Source organism: Crassostrea angulata, chromosome 4, assembly GCF_025612915.1.
Source record: "Crassostrea angulata isolate pt1a10 chromosome 4, ASM2561291v2, whole genome shotgun sequence".
Taxonomy (NCBI): Eukaryota; Metazoa; Mollusca; class Bivalvia; order Ostreida; family Ostreidae; genus Magallana; species Magallana angulata.
The window spans coordinates 2927066-2950152 of NC_069114.1; the positions used below are offsets into that span (position 1 = coordinate 2927066).

At 32.4% G+C, this 23087-nt stretch overlaps 3 protein-coding genes across 4 annotated transcripts; 2 read left to right on the plus strand and 1 right to left on the minus strand.

Moving 5' to 3' along the window:
- The first annotated feature begins 1424 nt into the window (after positions 1-1424).
- Positions 1425-7540, plus strand: LOC128181071 (aprataxin-like). Its single transcript, XM_052849322.1, has 6 exons — positions 1425-1721; positions 1972-2090; positions 3455-3508; positions 5442-5545; positions 5709-5790; positions 6842-7540. Exons 1-6 carry the CDS (start codon positions 1440-1442, stop codon positions 6921-6923), a joined length of 723 nt encoding a protein of 240 aa, XP_052705282.1. The 5' UTR covers positions 1425-1439; the 3' UTR covers positions 6924-7540.
- A 3949-nt stretch (positions 7541-11489) lies between these two features.
- On the minus strand, positions 11490-15070 carry LOC128182567 (uncharacterized). Its single transcript, XM_052851282.1, has 3 exons — positions 15048-15070; positions 14850-14909; positions 11490-13819 (listed from the first exon to the last, which is right to left on the minus strand). Exons 2-3 carry the CDS (start codon positions 14899-14901, stop codon positions 12066-12068), a joined length of 1806 nt encoding a protein of 601 aa, XP_052707242.1. The 5' UTR covers positions 14902-14909; positions 15048-15070; the 3' UTR covers positions 11490-12065.
- A 3586-nt stretch (positions 15071-18656) lies between these two features.
- On the plus strand, positions 18657-20795 carry LOC128180488 (uncharacterized). 2 transcript variants are annotated; one of them, XM_052848609.1, is made up of 5 exons: positions 18657-18697; positions 18922-19148; positions 19237-19314; positions 19597-19833; positions 20522-20795. In XM_052848609.1, exons 2-5 carry the CDS (start codon positions 18926-18928, stop codon positions 20764-20766), a joined length of 783 nt encoding a protein of 260 aa, XP_052704569.1. In that variant the 5' UTR covers positions 18657-18697; positions 18922-18925; the 3' UTR covers positions 20767-20795. The 2 variants fall into 2 exon arrangements, with proteins under 2 accessions (XP_052704569.1, XP_052704570.1); XM_052848610.1 differs by lacking the exon at positions 19237-19314.
- Positions 20796-23087: the final 2292 nt, after the last annotated feature.

The following is a 23087-nucleotide window of genomic DNA, read 5'->3' on the forward strand; positions in this document are numbered from 1 at the left end:
CCAGGGGCGTAGCTAGTGAGGCAAATTTTTTGCGGCAGGGGGTCTGGGGGCCGCCTTAGCCCCCCCCCCCCCAAGGGCTCTCCGCCTCTGGTGGGAGGTTCAAGGGGGCGAAGCCCCCCTACGAAAAATGAATTTAGGAGTTTTAGAATGGAAAAAAACCCATTGTCCGCAACGAAGTTTTGTTATTTTACATTTCAGACCAGCATCTATTCACAGTATTGCGAATACAAATTTTTGAATGATAAGAAATTCAAAATTGAGAACACGATTAATTGTCGTATACTCAATTTTTGAATTCTTTATAATTCAAAAATGTATACGACAGTTTAAAAAATTAAACTTCTAACATATTTTAGATGAATGAACATTTTTATTTAAAAAAAAATTAATCGTTGTTTTACTTCAAAATTTAGTGGGCCGATTCGGCGGGGTTTTTTTTTTTTGGAGTTTGCAAATTTTGTGAGAATATTGTAAACTGAGACCATTTCATTTGGTGCCTGTGAACAAAAAGTAAGGCAAGGCCAACCAGACGGTCCTCTGTCATTGTTGACCATTCCTCAATGTTTCAAGCGTCTCGTTGCGGAGAAAGATCTCTCGCAAGGGACTGAACCAACTGGTAGGTGAGTACAATGCGGAATATGACATGCAAATTAAGATTTGTTAAATTCTTTAATTTACAAAAGAAAGAATTTCTACTATGTGGGAGGGAATATCCCATTGATGGTCAAAAAAATTCTAGTGAGGCAGTTGCCTCATTGCCACAATGGAAGCTACGCCCCTGTACTCTATGTGTACCTTTATAAGTCCACTGTCGGGACTTCTTGATTTTCCCTCCGTTCCACTAAATTTTGTATATGTTCAAATGCATATTATTCTGTTACTGCGTTATAACAAAATAGAGATACTATACGAAACAGGATTTTTCGACTTACATATACTGCAAAAGATATGATGTGTCAGAAGAGCTCTAAAACCTGTTTTAATTAAATATATAAATTATTTACAATCTTACAAAAATGTCAAAAAAAACCCTTTAACTTGTTTTCAATGGATATATAAAGAAAAGGGAATAAATTGAGTCAGATATACTTTATGCACGCGAGTGTAGATCATCCCTTTAGTTGAAATGATTCTCGCATTAATAATTTCAACTGAAAATAACATGCAATCATTTTCCCTATGCCAGTTTTTCTTCCTATATTTTCTTTCTTCTAAAATAGCACTTTCGTTATGACTTTATTATCGAATCATGGTTTGGTGGGGGCCGGGGGGGGGGGGGGGGTAGTCGGGGTTAAACCCCAGGCAGCAATATTGATCTTGCAAATGATCCACTAATCGAACTTTGGAAATACCATACTTTCATTTCAAGTTCTATTTAGCATAAGGTTAACCTATATTGTTAATAAGGATATATAATACAAGCCCTATATAATTGACAAATGAAGTCGACACAGCGCATCTTGTCGGCCAATCCGGGAAAGAATCCGTTGATGCGGTCTATTGGTTTTGGATTTACTGTAGCGCTGTCGGTTTCCTACCTGAAATATTCACAAGTTATGGCATCGAAGAGAAAGTCAGAGGGAAAGTCTGAGGATGACAAAGTGTCAGCTAAGAAACCAGCACCATTCTGGAAGACCGGTCTTTTATCTGCAATGCACGACCCCGATTTACAAGTTTACAAAGATGACAAAGTCATCATCATAAAAGACAAATACCCAAAGGTGGGTTCTGATGGTACAGTATTTTACTCACATTGTGTTTCATGCATGTTTACAATGTTTACATATTCACACAATCACTGGCTACTTTAGGCCTTCTGCATGAACGAAAACAAAATGAACTACCTATTAAACTTACCTCAATAATTTTCTAAAATAAGTTCTACACCCCCCCAGGGAGCGGGTTAAAATATAGAGATTGCAGGTCAGATTGCAGATATGATGTAATGATATAGGTTTTTTTTATTTTTAGGCAAAATTTCATTTTCTGGTGATGCCCAAAGACAACATTCCTAATTTGAAAAGTTTGAAAAAAGAGAACATTGAACTTTTGAAGCATATGCACGAAAAAGGGAAAGAAACAGCAGAAAAGTAAATTTAATATGTTATATGAATTTTAAACATTTTTAACATTAGAATATTATAAGATTATATGTAATGTTATGTACATTGAATGTTTACTTTATATAAAACAAAAATGAGGTGATAATGTACATGTATAACAATAGATCATTTTCAATTATAAGTAATTGTCCCTGGTGATTTTTATCATTGATTGATACTATACATATCTTTGTCACATTACTAACAATTAACAAAAACAACTTCACTTGGAAGTATACAGTCTTGACGGGACTCCCAAAACGGAGTTAACTCCCAAAACGGAGTCTTTGGCTCCATCATGTATTGCTGTAAAATGGCGTTTCTAATGTAAACAGCGTGCGAGTTATACCCCTTAGTTCTAAATAAATCGCTAAAACTGGCCAAAACCACAACAAAAATTAATTCTAAACTTTCAAAAACATTTCTGAACGTTTATGTGTCATATTAATGTCATATGTTCATAACCGTTTACTTGTATTACGTAAGATTAATTTTAAAAATGAAAAACTCACCAATAACTTCGATCACGCACAACTATAACTGTTTTGAAATAAATTTAACGCTTGGATATGTTTATTTATCATTGTTTGTTAACAGTATGGTCTCATTTTAATCTTTTTCATGCTAAATTATTTAATTATCTTGAATAATTATGTATTTAACATGGTTTCCTAACATCGCAAATGCTGCGAGCGATTATAATTGTTTTTGATGATAATTATCAGTTCAATTTAAAGAGTTATTGAATCTAGAATGACAATTTGTTTCATTTTCTGGGCTTTCAAACAACCAATCCTATTTTTTAAATACCAAAAAGACGTTTTTTAATCATCGCTAGAGCAACCAGTTTTTGTTAGTAATCGAAGCTTATTTCGTTTACGCACTTATCAATATGTATGTTTGGTGATTTTAAATTTTAACACAGTACGAAAGAAGTAAAATTTAATGCAATTTACCTTTTATTAATGATTAAATTCCATGAAAAACACAAAAATATCACTTTTTAAGCATCGTCCAAACTTCCAACTTCGAAGAAAAATAACTTTCTTAAGTGCAAATAAACCCCTATTTCGTGCAATACGATCGATAGTAAATTTTATCCTGGGTCTTTTAAAACATGTTAGAAGTCTGCCAACACATGCAGCACTTTGCAAGACCATTTCTTGTTGACACCATGTTTTCATCGAAAAATCGCCATATTTTGTACCAGTGCGCATGCGTAGACTCCCAAAACGGGGTCCAAAATGCATGCAGAAATTCACTTCCGTTGACTCCGTTTTGGGAGTCCGTCTAGACTGGTATACATGGTATCATACGATTCTTTAGATAAAATTGATGCTATATGGTTCTAGGTCTGATCCAGATTTACAGTTTCGGCTGGGTTACCACGCTGTGCCAAGCATGAGGTACATTATGTGTAATACAAGTTCTTTACTATCAGTTTAATTTTAAATGAAAAAAAATAAACTGTGCATTAAGTTTACCTCAGATGCAAAAAGCTGTATATGAGTATATTTTTCATTAGATAAACTTACATTCAAATAAGTTCAATTTGTAAGATTAATGTATAGTATTAGGCTTAACAAAAAAATATGTTAGTTTACGGTTACCCGACCGACCCTATATTTAATCGCCGACTCTAATTGTTTTTATCCATCGTTAGAAATCGGGAAGTCACACGTGGGTAAGTTTAACTTTTATATTCATCTTAATCGGTCAAGCGTTTGAAATCGAAAGTGAAAAAAAACATGGTGTCAATATCTACGTCCACATGTTTGAAGAATGCGCACACATAAAGCAAATGCAGTTGATATCGGCATTGCCGAATAACATGACATTTATCCAGGTGTTCGATCGATAACATGGGGGAAATGAAAAGGTTCCCGATTTTGAAGTACGAGGCAAACAACATGGAGGCAGGATAGTTTTGACCACAGGAGTCGGCGATTTTATCAATTTCTTGAAAATAAATGAGTAATAGGCAAAATCCTACCAGTGAGCTTCGTGAGCGTAGCGACAGGATGGCAACGAGTTTTCTAGATTTTCTTTATTTCGCTATCCAACCGATATTAAACACCAGACATCCTAAGTTTCTTTTCCATGGCATGAATAGATCATTATTGGTAAGTGGATCAACGTGCCTGCGTCCAGTGACCTAGCGTAACCGCAAACTTTTCGCAACGTCATTTTAATGCTTCTCATTGCTCCTGTGTTTAAACACCTTACAAACGACCGGAAATAAGAATTAATTTTCATCTTTTGTTTTGATTTCAAGAAGTCATCATTTACATTTTCTCTCATTCTTGATTTTTATTTTGAGTTCTGTTTACCCTTAAATCAAATTACTGTGAATGTCTCCTGCAGTCATTTTGTTTTTATTTTAGAACTGTTGACAACAGTTAGTGTGTACAGTACTTGATATTTAGTCTATTTGTCCTAATTCTAGTTAAACAATCAGTGAAAAAACTATGATGAACTGAAGTTCTGTATCCCTGGTTATTGTATAATTTTGGTTTAAGGAATTGTGTGGCCTTAAAGGTCTTCTTCTGAGATTTCCACAAGTTTGATGTATATTCGCTGTGCAGTCTTGAGGTCAAAATTCAATGTAATGTAGTTGTCATATTTCTATTGCTTGGTAAATATGTTTGTACCATATCCGTATTTCACCTCAAAAATTAGTGAAATGTTATCAAAAATTTGTCACAAAATATAGCAAAATGAACATATTTAATTTGATTTCTTTTATCATTAACTGTAATTCTACGGACACTTTGAAATGGGATGTTCAAGTTTTTTAATCTCCGAGATTATGCCTGCGCCAGGTACCCCGACCACTGACTTGTTTATCTACCGTCGTAAACAAGATATTTAATTAACTTTCAATATTACTTTGTTTAATTATTTGTTTGGTATTCTTCAATGTTTATGCCAATTTTCGTAAAAATTTTTCACTTAGAAAGGGATATATTCGAATTGTCTCAATAATTTCATATATGTGACGTTTCTGAAGTTGTGTAAAAAAAAAAAAAAAAAATTTAAAAAAAATCCTACCTACCGACCCTATTTTTTTTCAGAATGTAACAGTAAACAAACATATTTTTTTGTTTGGCCTTAATGGACTTTACTTTAATAATAAAAGAAAATCATCATCAACAGAAAATTTTGCTATCAAAGAACATATATATTCTTAACTTGTTACAACTCATTGGTTTTGAAAAAGAATATCAAGTTGTTACTGCAACCTAACAACAGCCAAAATTTATGCATACAAATACATTGAATCACTGAATACAAGACTGTATGCTGTTTTGTTTATTTCCAAATAAATTCCACTTTCAGCCATCTACACTTACATGTGATCAGTCAGGATTTCGATAGTCCATGTCTGAAGAATAAGAAACACTGGAACTCATTCACTACAGAGTACTTTGTGGACTCGGAGGGTTAGCATTCTGCTGATTATCTCCCTTTATCATACTTGTGAAGATGACACATCTATAGTTTTTTTAGTGGGTTTAAAAGAAGAGGCATTGTTTTGAGTTTCTTTGTTGAAATTACATGAACATTGAGAACTTTTTAATGAATATTGATATTTATTCTTTACAGATATTATCAAAGAGCTTGAGAAAAATAGTAAAGTCATCAAAGATGTATCTCATTCACAGGAACTGCTAAAGAAAAATCTGAGGTATAACTGCAAGGAAATTATAATGTATTCCTCCACCAGCAATGAAATGTATATATCTTCATGAATTTTATTCCCTATCAAGAGGTTCCTTTGTGGAAAAAGCAAGTAGCAGATGTTCAACTAAAGTAATGCTCTGGGTTCTTTTAAGAATTTTGTCATTTGAGATTAAGCTCTCGGGGAACCTTAGGCTTTAAGCAGATTCAATTGATAAGATAGGAACAATGTATATATACATTTTATGTACATTCATGTTGTATTGAGGTAAGCTCCCTATCTTCAGAAGGCATTTATGATTAATAATTTCTAATCCTGCATCAGTATCACAGCATACCATACCCAAAGAAGTGAGGTCAAAGATGGGTTCCAAAAAATAGTTTCTTGTCAACTAATTCCAGATTAAGAAATTTAAAATTATCAACACAGGGGGAATTAATGGCAGTATATGTATGTTACTACAGGGAAAATGAAAAGTACACCTGCTGTATAGTATAGTAATTTGATTCTCCGTTTATATATAGTTCATGTATAATGTAGTAATTTGATTCTCCTTTTATATATTGTATACAGGAAAATATTCACCACTGTTTTATTTTTGCCCATTTAGCTCTTTAAGACTGGGCAAATTCAAAACAATTTTTAAATAGCTGTGTCAGTTAGAAAGAGTATACCGGAACATTTTTAACAGTGTCTGAGCTAAACCAAGTGTATAAAGGTGAAGAAAAAAACCCACACAAGGCGAAAAAACACTGAATACAGCAGTCTGGGATCAGGCTTGTAAAGTTCAGTTTCAGGGCAAAAGGGGGGGGGTTCGAGATTAAGGGGTTAGGAAAGTTAACAAGAATAGGCTTTTTAATACCTCTACCCTGGAAGGAGCAAAATATTTCTCTCTTGAAACTTCAAAATATTTTGTATTCGAACATGTGCACTTTTTTCAAAATATATGTACTGGAAATGTATGTACGAAACTTCATTTGGGGGAAAATACTTATTATATATATGATATCTGTCAAAAAGATGGAAATATTGCATTGGATTTAATTTTCTTTTACAGGTGTCATGTGTGTAGAAAAGAAATGACAACTATGCCAGCCTTAAAAACACATATCAAACAACACAGCTACAAGAAAAGTTGACAGTAGAGGGCGCTCTACACATTACATGTAGATCAGTCAAGTTCAGAGGTCACAGGTGACTTTGAATTGTTGAGTTAACAGAGAACAATTCTTTATTTTTGAAGGACTGACATTTTTTGCAGCTTATTTTGTCAATGATATGCCTTCATTGAATTTATCAAGATTTATTACGATTTTCTTCTTGGTTTTTGTATAAAGTAAAGACTGTTTCAGATTTTTCATTTACAACGAATTTTGAATATACATGTATTCATGAAATTTGTCAAATATGTTTTGTAATTACAATGTGCTATAAGTGTATTTTATGAATTGAGAATTTACTTAGAGGAAATCTTGATGGAATGTAGGCAAGAACCTTTCGATGCCAAGAGACACTGAGAACTTTTTTTTTGTTCTTATGTTGAACAGAATACATTTTTTTTTAGTCTACTGTAGTCTTCTTTTGTTCTATTTTTTAGTAAATGGTTTTTGAGTTTTAAAGGGATAAATTGACCAAGAGGACTATTATAAAACAAAAGCATTTTGTTTATCAAGACAATAATTCCTGGATTAATAGAGTTATCAATTGAAATTGATATTCTTCTTCTCCTCTTCTTCACTGTTATGATATAAAAGCATTCTGAACAGATGAAAAAAATTGTCTTTCATTATGTTGTTCCTTGGACTTTTTTTATTATTTTATTTTTTTTTCATCGGGAAGGGTTATAGTACATTTATATTATACAAATATCTTCAACTTTCCTGCGTTTGTTAGCATTTCGTTCTTTTGTAAAATGAGCATTTTTTAGGAAATGCAAACACACTTAGACCTATCTTGATGCTACTAATTATGTAAGTATTTTGAACTAAAATGCTAATGAGTAGTTAGCATATATTACGAGAAATATTATACAATTTTCGCAGTCTGTTATGTTAATTCTCTCCCTCAGACTGCAGGTCTTCCTCGAGAGAACCGGATCAATCAAGATAAGATTATTATCATTAAGCACTGTAATTAACACCTACCGTAAATGTCTGCAGAGGATGACACGCATTGCTGATATATAATTATAATAATTACAATTTCTGTCAATGCAAATGATTCGTTTAAAAATGTAATGCTTAAGGTAGTCCATACATAACTGAAAGGAATTTATCAATTATGATTAATCTAAACTACATTAAATATGTCTTTTCAAATTACAAAGAGGCTGATATAAACCAAAGTTGGGAATATGAATGTTGTCGTATAAATGAAATTTTTGGACTTGAAACTTTTTTGAAGAGTTGCATGCCTTGCTTAAAAATAAGGGGAAAAATCATCTTCTCAGAATATGTACGGCAAGTTGTGAATTTTGTAGCATTTTGAAAAGAAGAGAAAGCTTTTGCAACTTTTTACCAAAAGATTTGTTAAAAAATAAATTGTATCAAAAAGATACTTTTTAAAAAGTGTAGTTTTCCGATACACTTCAATGTTAACTTTAAGATGCAATAAATTGTTACAATTCACCATTTTTGAAAAAATTCCAAAGGTGAATCTTTATAATTGAATAAACCCTATAAAATTATTCGAAGATTTTTGTTTATAAACTTGCAATCTACTAGACATGAAGTATGATAGTGATGGATGGAATACCTTAAGCAACGCAGAATATTGGTTGAACTCCGCGGTCAGAAATCGCCGTTATATTTCTCCGGCTCTGTCATATTTTGAGAAATGCATTGGTTAAGAGATCTGCCTGTGAATTTAGAATGTTTGATTATCGCTTTTATTTTAATTATATTCCACATTAAAGGAAGTTTTTTACAAATACCTGTCGAATGGGTGAAAATATAATGTATTTTGTTTTCACAGTGTTGATGTAAATTACAGCAGATTCTATACCAACCTGATGACAGTTTGATCTATAGATCTGCAGAAATAAAATTAACATTTCCCGTCCGTGCCAATTTCAGATTATTTAGATTAATAAAATATTACAGGTGATAAAAAGTTATACGAGCTTTGGACATCGCAGGTAAAATAAATCTATAATACATTCTCCGACCCATGGTTGTCAATTACAGTTTGATGTAGAGTTTGAGGAACTCTAGAGTCCTTCTTATACATGTTGCAATAGAATCAATCAACCCCCCCCCCCCCTCCCACAAAAAACGAATAAAAATGTATCAATTTAGTTTCGTATTTAATATAAATTGCAACCCCACACATATTAAATATGATATTGTAAAGAATATCTCTATTTCAAATCAAGCACGGACATTTATAGAAGTATAACATTTGTAGGAATGGTTATCTAAAAAGCAGGTCGTATTGTTTAAATTTATATTCTCTACGCGTTTGAATGATATTTTAAATATATGTCCCTGAAAGCGGTCTTGTGATCTACCATATTTGTCACATGACTGCTATGCTGCAAGCCAACGTAGACCACTATTGTATGTATAAATAAGTACATACAATGTGCTTAGGACTTCTCTTAAAACGCACGGTTTCTTTTCAACATTTTCATCACGACATTATTTCCGTTTTCACATTAAACAAAAATCTATTTCTATACATATTGGTCAATGTGAACACCTATTCGAAATTTCCATTATGAATTGATATCACGTGCATTTATCCAATCATTTCTAGTCGAGGCTGGTTATAACCAGCACCTGTCTTCAAATACCACTTTATTTTTAGTTAAACCTTATTTTGAAATCCGCCATTAGTGATTTGACAGGAATTTGAACTTATCATTACGGTTATGAATAAGCCAGTCATATTCAAAGGAATTCTTAGGAATTTACTGAAATGGTATTTATTAAGGGGAAGCATGATTTGACGTTGTTGATCACATGACAGCTATCATGAATGAAATAAATATCAATAAGATAATAATCATTATGAAAGTAAAGATGTTTGAATCATTTATAATCTTCAGATATTTTAAAGAAACATTTTCATTTTGATTTGTTCCCCCATAACCCAAATCATTTTTCCTGAGGTGGGGGCGATTCCTATTGTAGTATCTTCGTTGTAATCCAAGACAGTAGCTATAATGCATTTTTATTTATTTTAATAAAACAACGTTAAGGTTTGAGTTGATTTAGCAATATTTTAATAATATTATTATTTCACTTTGTATAAAGGCCAATGTTATTATTAAATTGTAAAATTTATTAATATTCCTAAAATATTTCATAAAATTTTCAAATAAATTCCATCAATTTAATTATATCAGAATCCAAAATAAATTATTGTCAGCAAAAATATAATCATAATGCCAGACAAAAGAAAATAATTCATTTAAAAATATTTGTCTTTGAATGGCAGATAAATGATATTTTTTAGAGGACACCTTAATGTTGTTGCATTAAATATAGTAAAAAAAAATACTGCAAAATAATTGCAAAATAATTTTTTAATGCTGTCTGATCGCCATTTAAACAATTTTTAAATAAAAAAATTTGTTAATTGTGTTAAAAAAGCAAATTGTAACAATAGGTTTATTGACACAAATATGTAATCTTAATATATTCTTTTTTTCAAATGTTTTAGGAGTACAGACGCACTGTCGGAGATGTCATGCTGTAAAGATGGTCTTTGTATGTATATATCGAAATAAAATAAAATAATGAGATATAAAAAAGAACTGAACCAAAACAAACATAGACTAGACTAAGTATAAATGATTTACGAATAGATTGCAAAACGAAACTAATGAAAAAAAATGTGTTGGAAAGGATTTTAAATTTTAAACAAATTTACCTTTTTCTTTTGAAAGGAAGGTAGGTAAAACCATAGATTCTGATATATTGTGAATAAGTAAATGGCCTGATTAGATAAATGCATTTCAACATTTAACATCTCTACATTGTCTCATATTTTATTTTCAAAATAAACTGACATTTACTAATAAACTATACAAATCGTTATTATTTCGTTCAAAGTTTAAAACTTTTACATCTTAGCTCTTTTGTTTAATCGTTAGTTATAGACCAGCAAGTCACGTTAAAAAACATTTGCATTAATTTTTACATTTTCTTTTATTAATAAGGAATTTACGTCAACAAGTGTATTATACTAATAAATTTCAAACCTGTATTACATTTAAAATACGATTTTTTTCATTTATTTTTCTACCTTTTCACAAACATGAATTATTTTTCTCTGTCAATTTTCTCCGTGTTCAGATTCCAAATTCCATAATAACGATGCCGTGTATTCTATTGTATTAATGATTTAGATCGTATTATCAACCAAAACAAAAAGAAAACAAAATCTCTATACGCTGCATGGTCAATTTTTTTTAAATTTATGTAAATTTTCATTTCTATTTGACTTTTTGTAGACCAAAGACACATGATTAAAGCGCAAATCAAATTTACGTTTCCTCATCAAGCAACCACAAACTTTAATTGATGTTTGTGTTTTTCTTTTAAAATTTTCTGTAAACCACTGATTCTTAAATGAGGAATTCGAGCTAATATACGTCCTATGGTTCCATTCAAACACAAACTATTTGTTGATGTAAGGTTAATCTGTCGACTTATACATTAAAATAAAAAGAAATTGTCGTGATGAAAATGACAAGTCAATTATTCTAAATGATAAATAATTTATTCAACACATGAGTACAATGATTTATAACAACGCAGCACGAGCTAACACATTAAACGTGTTGTGAACTTCATTTCCACTGAAGCGATTACCATTGGCCGGGCGTTTCTTTTCTCCTCCCGTTGGAGATCACAATTTATTTGTTAGTACAGCTATACATAAACAGCTTTTTGAAAAGGGAAGATAACTCTAACATAGAGAATTTACAATGGAAGATTACTCTGGAGTATTAATGCAAAACAGTTGTTACGATTATTAATTTTAAAGATAGATATCATTACGATTTTGACTTGTTTGGGTTAATCTGAATATTGTTATCGTAGTTATATGATATATTTGTTATATTTTCAATGATAAATTCAATAGTTTATAAATAAAAAAAACCATGACTGTATTTCATTCTCTCGACGACCTTTAATACTCCTCTAACTTCAGGATTTCCTTTTTCCTTCTTAAAGTCTTTACATGTAAGTGGACACTCGTAAATCAGGTACATAACTTTAGAAAATTACCAAGTGAACATTGTTTGTTAACAGTTTGTGGTTGTCCTTCACCTATACCTTCTTGCCCGGGTTTCTTTTCCTTGTCCTTCTTCTGGGCGTTTTGGATGTTCTTGTTGTTTTTGTTCTTGGTGCCTTTCTACGACTATTTTTCGCCTTTTGCCTTGCAAGTCGCTTTTGCTGTTCTTTGAGTTTCTTGGCCTTTTTAGCGGCCTCTCTCGCCTTTTTCTTAGCTTCCCTTTCCTTCTTTTTCTGCAGTCGCCTCAGTCGTTTCTTCTCGGCACGGGTTAAAGGCTTCGGGGTGGTGTTAGGCCTGACTGGTACTGGAACAGGCTCTGAGACAGGTTCCAAAACTGTCGCTGCTCCGGCACCTGCGACACTCTTAGCCATGTTATTTGAACTTAAACCCGAGCTTGACAGACTTACAACAGTTTTCGGCGCCCCCTTTGACATAGCGGGAACTGGGACCGGTTCTACAGGTGGTTCCACTTCAGGTACAGCTCCAGGGTATTCCGGCACAGGTACTGGTGGCTCCGGATATGGATTCTGGTTATTAGGTGGTTCCGGATAAGAAGCCTCGTGAGCAGGCCCGGAAGGTACATTCTGGAAATTATGTGCGGGTTGAGAAGCAGAGTTGCTGAATGGGTTGAATGGTTCATTGGGTTTATTGTTTCCTGTTTTGGAAGGCGTGACCTGTAATTTGACCTGGAATGCTGATGCAGGTGGTTCAGAATGAAGAACTTGAGATGGATTAGTATGTGGCTCAGAGACAGAGGGTTCGATGTTTGGATATTGATTGTTTGGTGGTTCCAGATATTGGTTATTTGGTGGTTCCGGATATTGGTTGTTTGGTGGTTCTGGATATTGGTTGTTGGGTGGTTCCGGATATTGGTTGTTAGGTGGTTCCGGATATTGGTTGTTTGGTGGTTCCGGATATTGGTTGTTTGGTGGTTCTGGATATTGGTTGTTGGGTGGCTCCGGATATTGGTTGTTGGGTGGTTCCGGATATTGATTATTTGGTGGTTCCGGATATTGGTTGTTTGGTGGTTCTGGATATTGGTTGTTTGGTGGTTCCGGATATTGGTTGTTGGGTGGTTCCGGATATTGGTTGTTAGGTGGTTCCGGATATTGGTTGTTGGGTGGTTCCGGATATTGATTATTTGGTGGTTCCGGATATTGGTTGTTTGGTGGTTCTGGATATTGGTTGTTGGGTGGTTCCGGATATTGGTTGTTAGGTGATTCCGGATATTGGTTGTTTGGTGGTTCCGGATATTGGTTGTTTGGTGGTTCCGGATATTGGTTGTTTGGTGGTTCCGGATATTGGTTGTTTGGCGGTTCCGGATATTGGTTGTTTGGTGGTTCCGGATATTGGTTGTTTGGGGGTTCCGGATATTGGTTGTTTGGGGGTTCCGGATATTGATTGTTTGGTGGTTCCGGATATTGGTTATTTGGTGGTTCTGGATATTGGTTGTTTGGTGGTTCCGGATATTGATTGTTTGGTGGCTCAGGCTGATACTGCTGCTTCACCTCAGGTTGATAAAGGATGTTAGCAGCTCCAACGACCTCGGGCTCGTAGATCTGATTTGGGTGCTGACTTTGATTGACTGGGTCATAAGCAGCGTTTTTATCTTTTGTCTTTGTTGCCTCTTTGATATAAGGTTCGAAATGTGCCTGTGTGAGCTGAGAAATGGTTTTTCCGGACATATCAAACGGCATCTTGTTCTTGGGCTGTTTGACGTAGAAGTTAGTCAGAACATTCCGTCTCTGATTGTGGGTAGAAGGGGGAGTAGTAAGACATAGTGTGGTCACTGAAAACAAAGGAAGAATTGGAAAATTATATAGATGCATGTTCCACTGACAAAAACAACTGAAAATTGGGAAAATTATATAGATGTTCCACAAACATGTGAATGCTTAAGCGAGGCAACATTGTCTGCATTAAAAATGTGGGCTAACAGAACAGTATATTTTGAATAATCAAAGGAATTGCTGCACGATTTCGTGGATTTTTTTTATTGAATTAAAACATTTGAAAATTGGAAAAAGCTGATTGAATAACATACGTTCCATCGATAAATGCATAAATTATGAAAACTCATAAAAATTATTAATTAATTTGTTCAGTAATTTAGAAATATGTATTGTAAATTGAAACATGTTTAAACAAACAAATAATGAAATGAAAACCCGTTTAATTGTTTCTTGTAATATTTGTTTATTATGAAAGTTAGTGCTCAGACAATATACAGTTTCGTAGACTGACATCTGAATTAATAAATCGTGTTGTCATTTCACTGCTGGGAATAATGTCATTTAAATGCAGATTACGTTTATGATAATGAAGTTCCTTTTTACACTGCTTCGTGACTTTGACAGACGCAAAACTAATCTAGGCGACGGAGCACTTGAGACAAATGTCAAATTTTGAGGGAGGGAGAGTGGTTGAAATCTATCATCGATGACAAGGAAAAATGGTTTTGATAAATATATAAATGTGTTAATACCAATTGCCGTCAACACGTTTTACAGATATTATGATTATGATACCAGTAATATAGATGTTTAAAAAATAAATGAATTAAAGTTGTCAAATACCTGTTTTATGATATATTTTACTTATGCAGGATATCTATTTTGAGGAAATATTCAAATAGCTTAAAAGCTATACTAGCAGTTTAAGTTTGATAAAGCCATTTAAAGAAAGGCGGCATTCATTACGAAAATAATATCAGCACCGTTGGAACACATTTTTGATAGCAACAAATGTTTGATTGAAACACATTTTCCCTAATTATAAGATAAAATATGTTCAGATAGAAATGGACATGTAATTCTTACCGAAAAAGCTAACGAGAAAACTTCCAGCCAGTATTATCCTCGTGCCTCCCATCTTTACAACTGTAAAACAATAAAAAACAAAGGTAAAGATTCCAAATCAAGGAAATGTTGAACAATCCAAGCAAAGAAAATAAACATAGAATGTAAGCTTTTCCATATAATGAAATATGAATCACATAATCTTAGACTTTCGCTCACCTATAAATTGGGCACGAATTACGGAGTGAGTGCGCGCTCGTCCATTATATACTCTGACTGTGAACTCTGACGTAACTTATTAATATCCAGGTGCTCACGTTTTAAAGTGTGTCTAATTTTTTCTCCTGTTTACTAATGAGCCTTTTTTTGTTTATTTACATGTACATGTACACATTATAAGCAGTGATGAATGACCTCTCATTTTGCATATACATGAAAATGAGTTTAAGTAACGGACAATATAAAATTAAATTGAAAAATTATGTTCTTCAAAATCCTGACTAGAAAACACATCTCTTATTTCTACATAATGTTTGTTTTAATGAAGCTTTTTAACGGCTAAAGCAAAATACGATCATGGTATTCAGAAAATTGGGATTCATCAACTTCTCATGGAAATTCAACAAAGAATTGAAATTATTAGAAATGTCGACCTAATTTTGCAACTATTTCGGAATCTGTTTAAATTACAACGGCAAAAGAGGCTAGTGGATCAGGTTTGGACAGCATTATTTGATTTAAATCGTGGAATCCAGTTTAAATTTAACGTAGTGACCCAAAACAAAGCTGTTGATATGTATCCTTGGATCTAGGTTGGCACAATTCACCTGAAATCGAACAGTTACATTTATCTTTTGAAAAATGTCATTTTGGTTAGACAAATGTGAAATATTGGCGTAAACTGATTTAACAGAAAATTGTATTTTAAAATCTTTAACACAATATATATGGGGAAACAGCCTTTATGAACAAATCAAATTGCCTGAACATATTTTTTTTTTCGAAAACGTTTAGACAGTGGATAATAAGAGAATCCTAATTGTATTGTCATTTACTCTTAAATGTTTCGACTATTCTTAAGAGCTGGAGGATGTATGCGATTGGGTAATTTTTTTATCGTTCCACTGCTGCAAAGGAATATTAGGAATTAAACCTGCAGATAACATATTTATAAATATCATCTCTCTGACTTGTAAATAAATTTATACGGTGTTAGTGCGGTGCGAGGTACTCAATTCGCGATGAATATAAGATACGACAGGCGCATAGCTGTACACATAAAATTATTTAACTGTTGTTGGCAAATGCGCAAATATAAATCCAAAAATGTAAGCAAAGACCCAGTAAAGGATAATAAAGATTTTGCAAAGTAAACATTTTCAAGCTTTAATTATCGCTTTTAAAATTAAGTTACTACTAAAACTTCGATCGCTGCTGTGTTTTAATCTGCACAACTACAAAAATGTAGCTTTGTTTGGTATGTCTAAAGAGTTGTCTCTTTAAATGCTACAATTTTGTGCATGCTTCCAGTTTCTTTCTCTTAAATTGCCATTGTTTGTGGTTCTGATCAACCCCATTCATTTATTTGAACACAGCCTGATATATAAAAAGGTTAGATAAGTTAGAGCTACTTCGACTTTAAACTGAAATAGCTGAAATATATGCAAAGCTATATAATATTCTTTATGTAGGCAATTAGAATTACACTGTCGTATAAGACTAAAATGGACAGCGAGGAATAACCTTGGTACACATACATAATCCCTCAAGTTCAAGTTCTTAGCATAAATAATTATACTATTGCGTAACATGCATATTTGTCTACAATGTGAATACGTCACACAAGTCGTCGCTGGATGGCTATACAAGTCAAAAGCCTACGTCAATTTATTAAGATTTCTTTAAAACATTGCCATTGAACAAACAACTGATAATAAACAGCTATCATTTGAAAGGACCTAATTAGATAAGGGCATTTCATGAATAGTAATTAACATTTTCCACGCAGTTTCTTAATTAAGTTACCTGGCTCCCACTTATTTGTCAAATAAGTTCTAAATGTGACGACAGAAGTAAAAAAAAATCCCTTCAAAACAGGGAACGGTATATATACAATCATGTTCAATTTATTTGATTTAACATTTGCCAGAATAAAATAAAAATAAACCAGTGAACGCATAATAAGTTATCACAATTGATGTTTTTTTTCTTTCTTTGAGAATATAGTGGTTTAAAAAACATTAAATTATATCTTTTTAAGTTTAAAGTTTTTAATAAGATTTATTGAAACTATTCTGGATTTAATCTGACAGCTGTTTTTTGTATTTTGTACAAAAGAAATCCTGAGTTATAATATCTCATTATAAATGTGATAGATGAGAAAGTGGTTATTAGCAACTATGATAGCAAGGTTTTGTATGAAAATTGACACTTGCAATAAAATTTTCATATCAAAATAAGTCAGGTGGGCGTGGTGGTTTTGTGTGCGTTTTTACTTGTTTTTATAAGTAGCTAGTGACCATTTGCTTGAATTTATGACAAGCAGCAACTATTTGTCAAATCTCTGCTGATGAGCAAACGGGAACCCAATATCTTGTTGATAATTAGGCGTATTCCCCAGTTCGGAGACAAAATTAATGTTTGTTTTTTTTTAAAAAAATCGAATAAGCTTATTTATGATTATAATCTGTTAAGCAATGATAATTTTTTCGACTTGATTTTAATCCCTAACAAATTTGTATTTAAAGATAAGAATAACCATAAATATATTTTCTCAACTGATGGAGGTTTTCGATTATAATTATCCCGATATTCAATACAAGAACTTTTCATGTATTAAGATTATTTGACTCTTCAGCCTGTTACTTTATAAATATGATCGAGATAATGACATTCGTTTACTTAGGAAATTCATTTTAAAGCTTAATAGAAGATTTTTTGTAAAACATGTTTGATAAAGTTTCGTATTAAAAAAAAAAACTAGTTTTATTTTAAAAAGTGAAGTGTTTACGTATAATTTGAGCATGAGATACCATTACTTTTCTTCAAAAGAATGTGTTTTTTACTATTAGATAATAAAAATACAATGATTAAAAAAATACAAATATCTGAATCATCAAAGAAAACTCGCTTATTTACTGGTTTTCATCAATGAAAACAATTAATTTTGCTGTAATTCAGAACCAGCTTCGTCATGTAAAGTTGGAAATTATCAATCAGTTAATGTTTTTAAATAAGTGCGTATACTTGATATTCATCTTAGAGAAATCGAATCATCAATGACGACGAGAAAAACTTGAAATCAAAACGTGTTATTTTAATAAATGTATAGAGACATATATCGTGCATATTAAAAATATTTTGTTCTTTTTTTTATATTTTTATTTTAATGTATTTGATCTCATGTTTTAGAAGGACAAGGATAACTTCTTTAATTATAGTCTAATTTAAAACAGAGATAAAATGGCATTTTTTTTGGGGGGGGGGGGGGTCTATATTAACATATTGATTATACACCTAGTAATTAGCGACTGTCTTGACTGATAAAAAACTATTATTTTATAAATTTATGATGAAATTTATTGTAATTGTATTTTATCTACTTTATATCTAATTAATATAATTAGAGTGTTTGTGTCAATGCTGAGAATGCACAATGTTAAGCGAAGTAAATCACGAGAATACCCACAACTTGTATGACCTATCAATAATGTTTAGTTTCACGTTTCAATTTGATTATGATGTGTCGTGTGTATTGCAGTATAATGTTTACATTAACGTTTTCAAATCATATAAATAATTGATGTGGGTTGCGATTTTCCCTATTGTAATAAAGCCGATAAACAGCCCTCCTGCTGATACGTTCTAAGGTATGATAATCGTTACAGTTTTTTGTTGTTGCTTTTTGTTGATCAAATGCACGAATATCTAAATTTCACAGTTCCATTCACTGAAAATGCTTTTTTGCATTATGGCAATAATTTAGAAGTATTTTCCTACTGCATCATATTGCATTAGAAGTACTGATGTTCGGTCCTTAATATGTTTAGAAAATGCCTTTTTATCATTGGGACTTGCTTTAAATCTTATCAAGTACGATGGATGTCCTAATGCTGTTATTGCTCGTTGCTGCTACACTAGCTGAGACGAATACCGGAAGTTGTAAGGACATGTTACAGGGTTATATGACAGGGCAATTGTCGTCTGCTCTAGGAGCGTACCAGGTAGAAGCTTTGAGGCGGGAATTCAAAAGTTTTAGTGACGTCATCGAGAAATCCATAAATGAGTTTAAAGAAAACATAAAGTCTGAAGTAAAGACAAGTACGTAAGAAATAACTTTTCATTATAAAGTTTTCAAGACTCTGATCATGACCTAAAAAGCCCTTAAGATTTATTGGTATTTTGACAGACTCCGGTAACAGTAGTGTAGTTTACACCAGATGGGGAAAGAAAACTTGTCCTCTCAACGCCGAATTGGTTTTTTCAGGCAAGTTCAATTATTGTCGATTGCATATAATTTTATGTGTGGTAGATTTTAGGAACAGAAATTGATCTTTATAGTAATTACAAGGACCTATTGACTGAGAAGAATAGAAAAAAAATAGCAAAAAGATAGTTCAATAATAATCAGTAGAGTTATGATTAAAAATAAATTAGAACTGACAAGGTTGGTATAGACAAAGGAACTATTATTAAAATAGCATTAATCAAATAGGTAATATAATTTTTACAACCGTCGTTTTAATTTTTTTTTTAATTGTTTGTGTAGGGCTTACTGGAGGATCTCATTTTAATCACAAAGGAGCAGCAGTGGAACCTCTCTGTTTACCGAGAGATCCAGAATGGGGGATGTACACTGATGGGTATGATGGAGACAAAAATTACGTTTATGGCGCAGAATACGAAACACAAACTTTTAAAGGCAACATTAAAACAGTCCATAATCACGATGTTCCATGCGCCGTTTGTCTGGTTCGTCGAAAATCCGTTGTTCAGATGTTTCCAGGTTTGTATAACTTATCATAAAAGCCCAAGAAATATGCAAATAAGATGAAACGTTAAAGAAGCTTAGTAAATAAATTTACAATATTCAATGTCTAATTATGAAATACCATGCCACAGTACTTATTAAAATATAAAAGAAACAATTTAAAGTGTCACAATTACTGAAGTTAACAAATCCTTTTCTATCTCTTACTTAAAATAAAAAAAATATGTAAAATCTTGTCAATTTTTGCTAGGTGACATCGACGTTAACTAACTTTTGGCACATCGATTAGAAACTAAATTTGAAAACTCATATCTTTATCTTTAAATCCAAGTCGCTAAACGTTCCGTGCTCAATCCATATAAAAATGCCATATTACTTTGATACGTTAACTGAGTGTTGACTTTGGAAGATTCAAGCTGATATCAATATTGATAAGACATTCGTGACACAAGTCGTATTTCCTGAAAAGTTGTAACCTAATATTTTGTTTGTTTGGTTTTACTGATAATGTTTTGTAAGAAACCCAAGTTTTTTTTTAAAATCTAGAACAGGGTTATCAAAGAATTGCCAATAATTGAAAAATTTCTGTTGAAGGAAATGGCTGCCTATTTAATAAATCATAGTCTCTTTACTGATTTGTATGTTATTTGTTTTTTTTTTCAACATGCAATAAACATAATATGAAGCTCTATTTCTATCTTAGCAAGGAAAACCTGTTTCAAAGGATGGACATTAGAGTACCACGGCTACCTTATGGCGGGTCACCATAATCATGCCGCTGGAACATCCTACACTTGTGTTGACAGTCATCCAGACACCTTGCACGGTGGTTCTTCAGATAAAGATGGTAGACTGTTTTATCTCGTTGAGGCTGCATGCGGATCCTTGAAGTGCCCTCCTTTTGTTTCTGGAAAAGAACTAGTGTGCGCTGTTTGTTCAAAAGAATAATAAAACAATAATAAAATAATAAAATTAAATGCATGATTTTACGGGTTTAAATTAGTTTGACGGAATATGTTATCAAGTCTCAAAGAATAGACAGCAAAGAATTGAAGTTTTATATGGGCATTATGTCTGCTAAGAATGATTTTGTTTAGAAAACTAAATTTTTGCAATTTGACAAACGAAAAGTACGAAATCAAGTTGCACACATAACTGAAGGAATTACTCAAATTGAAAAATGCCAGTGTATGTTATATCTGAGCAAGAATGATGACGTTGTAACCATACAATTTTGTAAAGATTTGTTAAAATATTCGTGCTCGTACAAAACGAGTTTACTGTATTTTCTTAGAAATATTTTTTGTCATACTATACAATGTCCCAAGTTTCTGCTACCGCCACTTTTTGTATAATTTTTCGATAATCATAAATACCTATACGTTCAAACTACGTTCATCAACAAGAATAAAAATAGTCCGCAATTTCTTTTTGGAAACGCGCCCACTAGCGCTTCAGGTTTCAATACACAACAAAAAATAGAAAGTAAATGGGGATTTTACATTCCAAAAGGAATAAAAAAAACCCCCAGAAGATAACATAAAAAATTAGTGCGATAAGGTTGTCAACTTTACCCATTATAAATCTCCGAAAGAAAGTATAATATAGATGAAGTTTCAATGCAGACATTTTAAATTCGCCTTGCATCAATTTTAGTTGTACTATGTTGGCATGTGTGTTTACATTCGTTTGAATTTGTCAAAAGTGACGAAAAGAGGAACCTCGAATCGACAATGGTAACAAAATGTATTATATAAGAGAGCTTTTAATCTAATCTAATCCCTCAATCTTTATGTAACCGAAGGAAAACTGAAGATGGAGTACTGTGTATCTGATGACTTTATTTGTATGATGTAAATATAGAGGCTTTAACCTACAAAATAATACATTATCTGGGAAAACTCTAGAGAGCTGTCAGGCTCTCTAAAATAAATCCTGTAAAGCACGAAAGGCTTCTAAGTAGATTTGATCGCGTACCAACCAACCAGCAATAGGTATCATAGAAGATGATATAAAAAAAGCATTAGCATTGAACAGGAAACACCTTATTAATCCTCCTGAAAATAACTTCTCTGATTTAAAGATATTACCACTCGTAACTACGCTTTATCCGAATAATATTAATATCATTCCCGTCGTACGTCAACTTAACAACATTCTACGAACTGATGAAAAAATGTCCGAAGTGCTGAAAAATGCAATTTCATCAACATTAAAAGACAGCCCAGGAATCTCCGAAGGATACTGCGCAAGTCTTTTTTTTAACGTCAATCTTATTCTGTCAACAAGTGTAACGATCCCCGCTGTGGAACTTGCCAATATATTAAAGTCGGGAATTCGTACAAGTTCGGGGACAAGAACTTTATTGTTAATGCAAACATGTCTTGTGCCTCAAAAAATGTTATATACAACATAACGTGTAGCGGATGCAATGAATTTTATATAGGAGAAACTGGAACAACTCTACGCACCCGTATTCGTATACACAAACAACACATCATTCAACCCGAGTATAGAACAATTGAACTTTGTGAACATCTTGATATTTGTGGCCACTGACAATTTTTAGTTTTCCCGTTTTATAAACTTTATACGGAAACTCCAATTGAACGAAGGGAAAACAGAAAAAAAAACCATTTAAGAAAGTCACTTAAACCTTCGTTAAATAGTTTGATAAAGACTGTTTCGTCGTCTTTGATTTTATTTGACTATACATGTATATTACGCTATAATTTAATTCTGGTTGGCATGCGCTTTCTGATTGTCTAAAATATTATTTTATATCGTATAAAGAATGTTGCCTTTATCATAGTAAGACTAAGTCAAAAACGTATCAATACGTGGTAAGCTGAAAACCGCGTAAATAACCCCAAAGCGTATGGTAAAATATCAAACAACTTTTACAGAAAATATGTATTATCAGTGCATACACATACACACAAGTTTATTTCAGAAATGTAAACAATTGCATATAACCGCATTGTTATCTACGTAGCTATCTATAACAATCTTCAAGCAACGATGATGCATTCTTTTAATTTAAGTAAAAATGATGCATCAAAATAAATTAGAATAACCTTCAATTCATTGTTTACAAAAATTTAATAACAATTGCCTTTCCATATATATTTTGTGTCAGTATAATGCATTTGATCGGCATTCCAAGATTAAGGTTGTATATTTTAAATTACCTATGAGTTATTTAGACTTATCTAGTAGGATATCTAAACGTGTTTACCAATAACAAACTTAGAAGATAACGATTTACT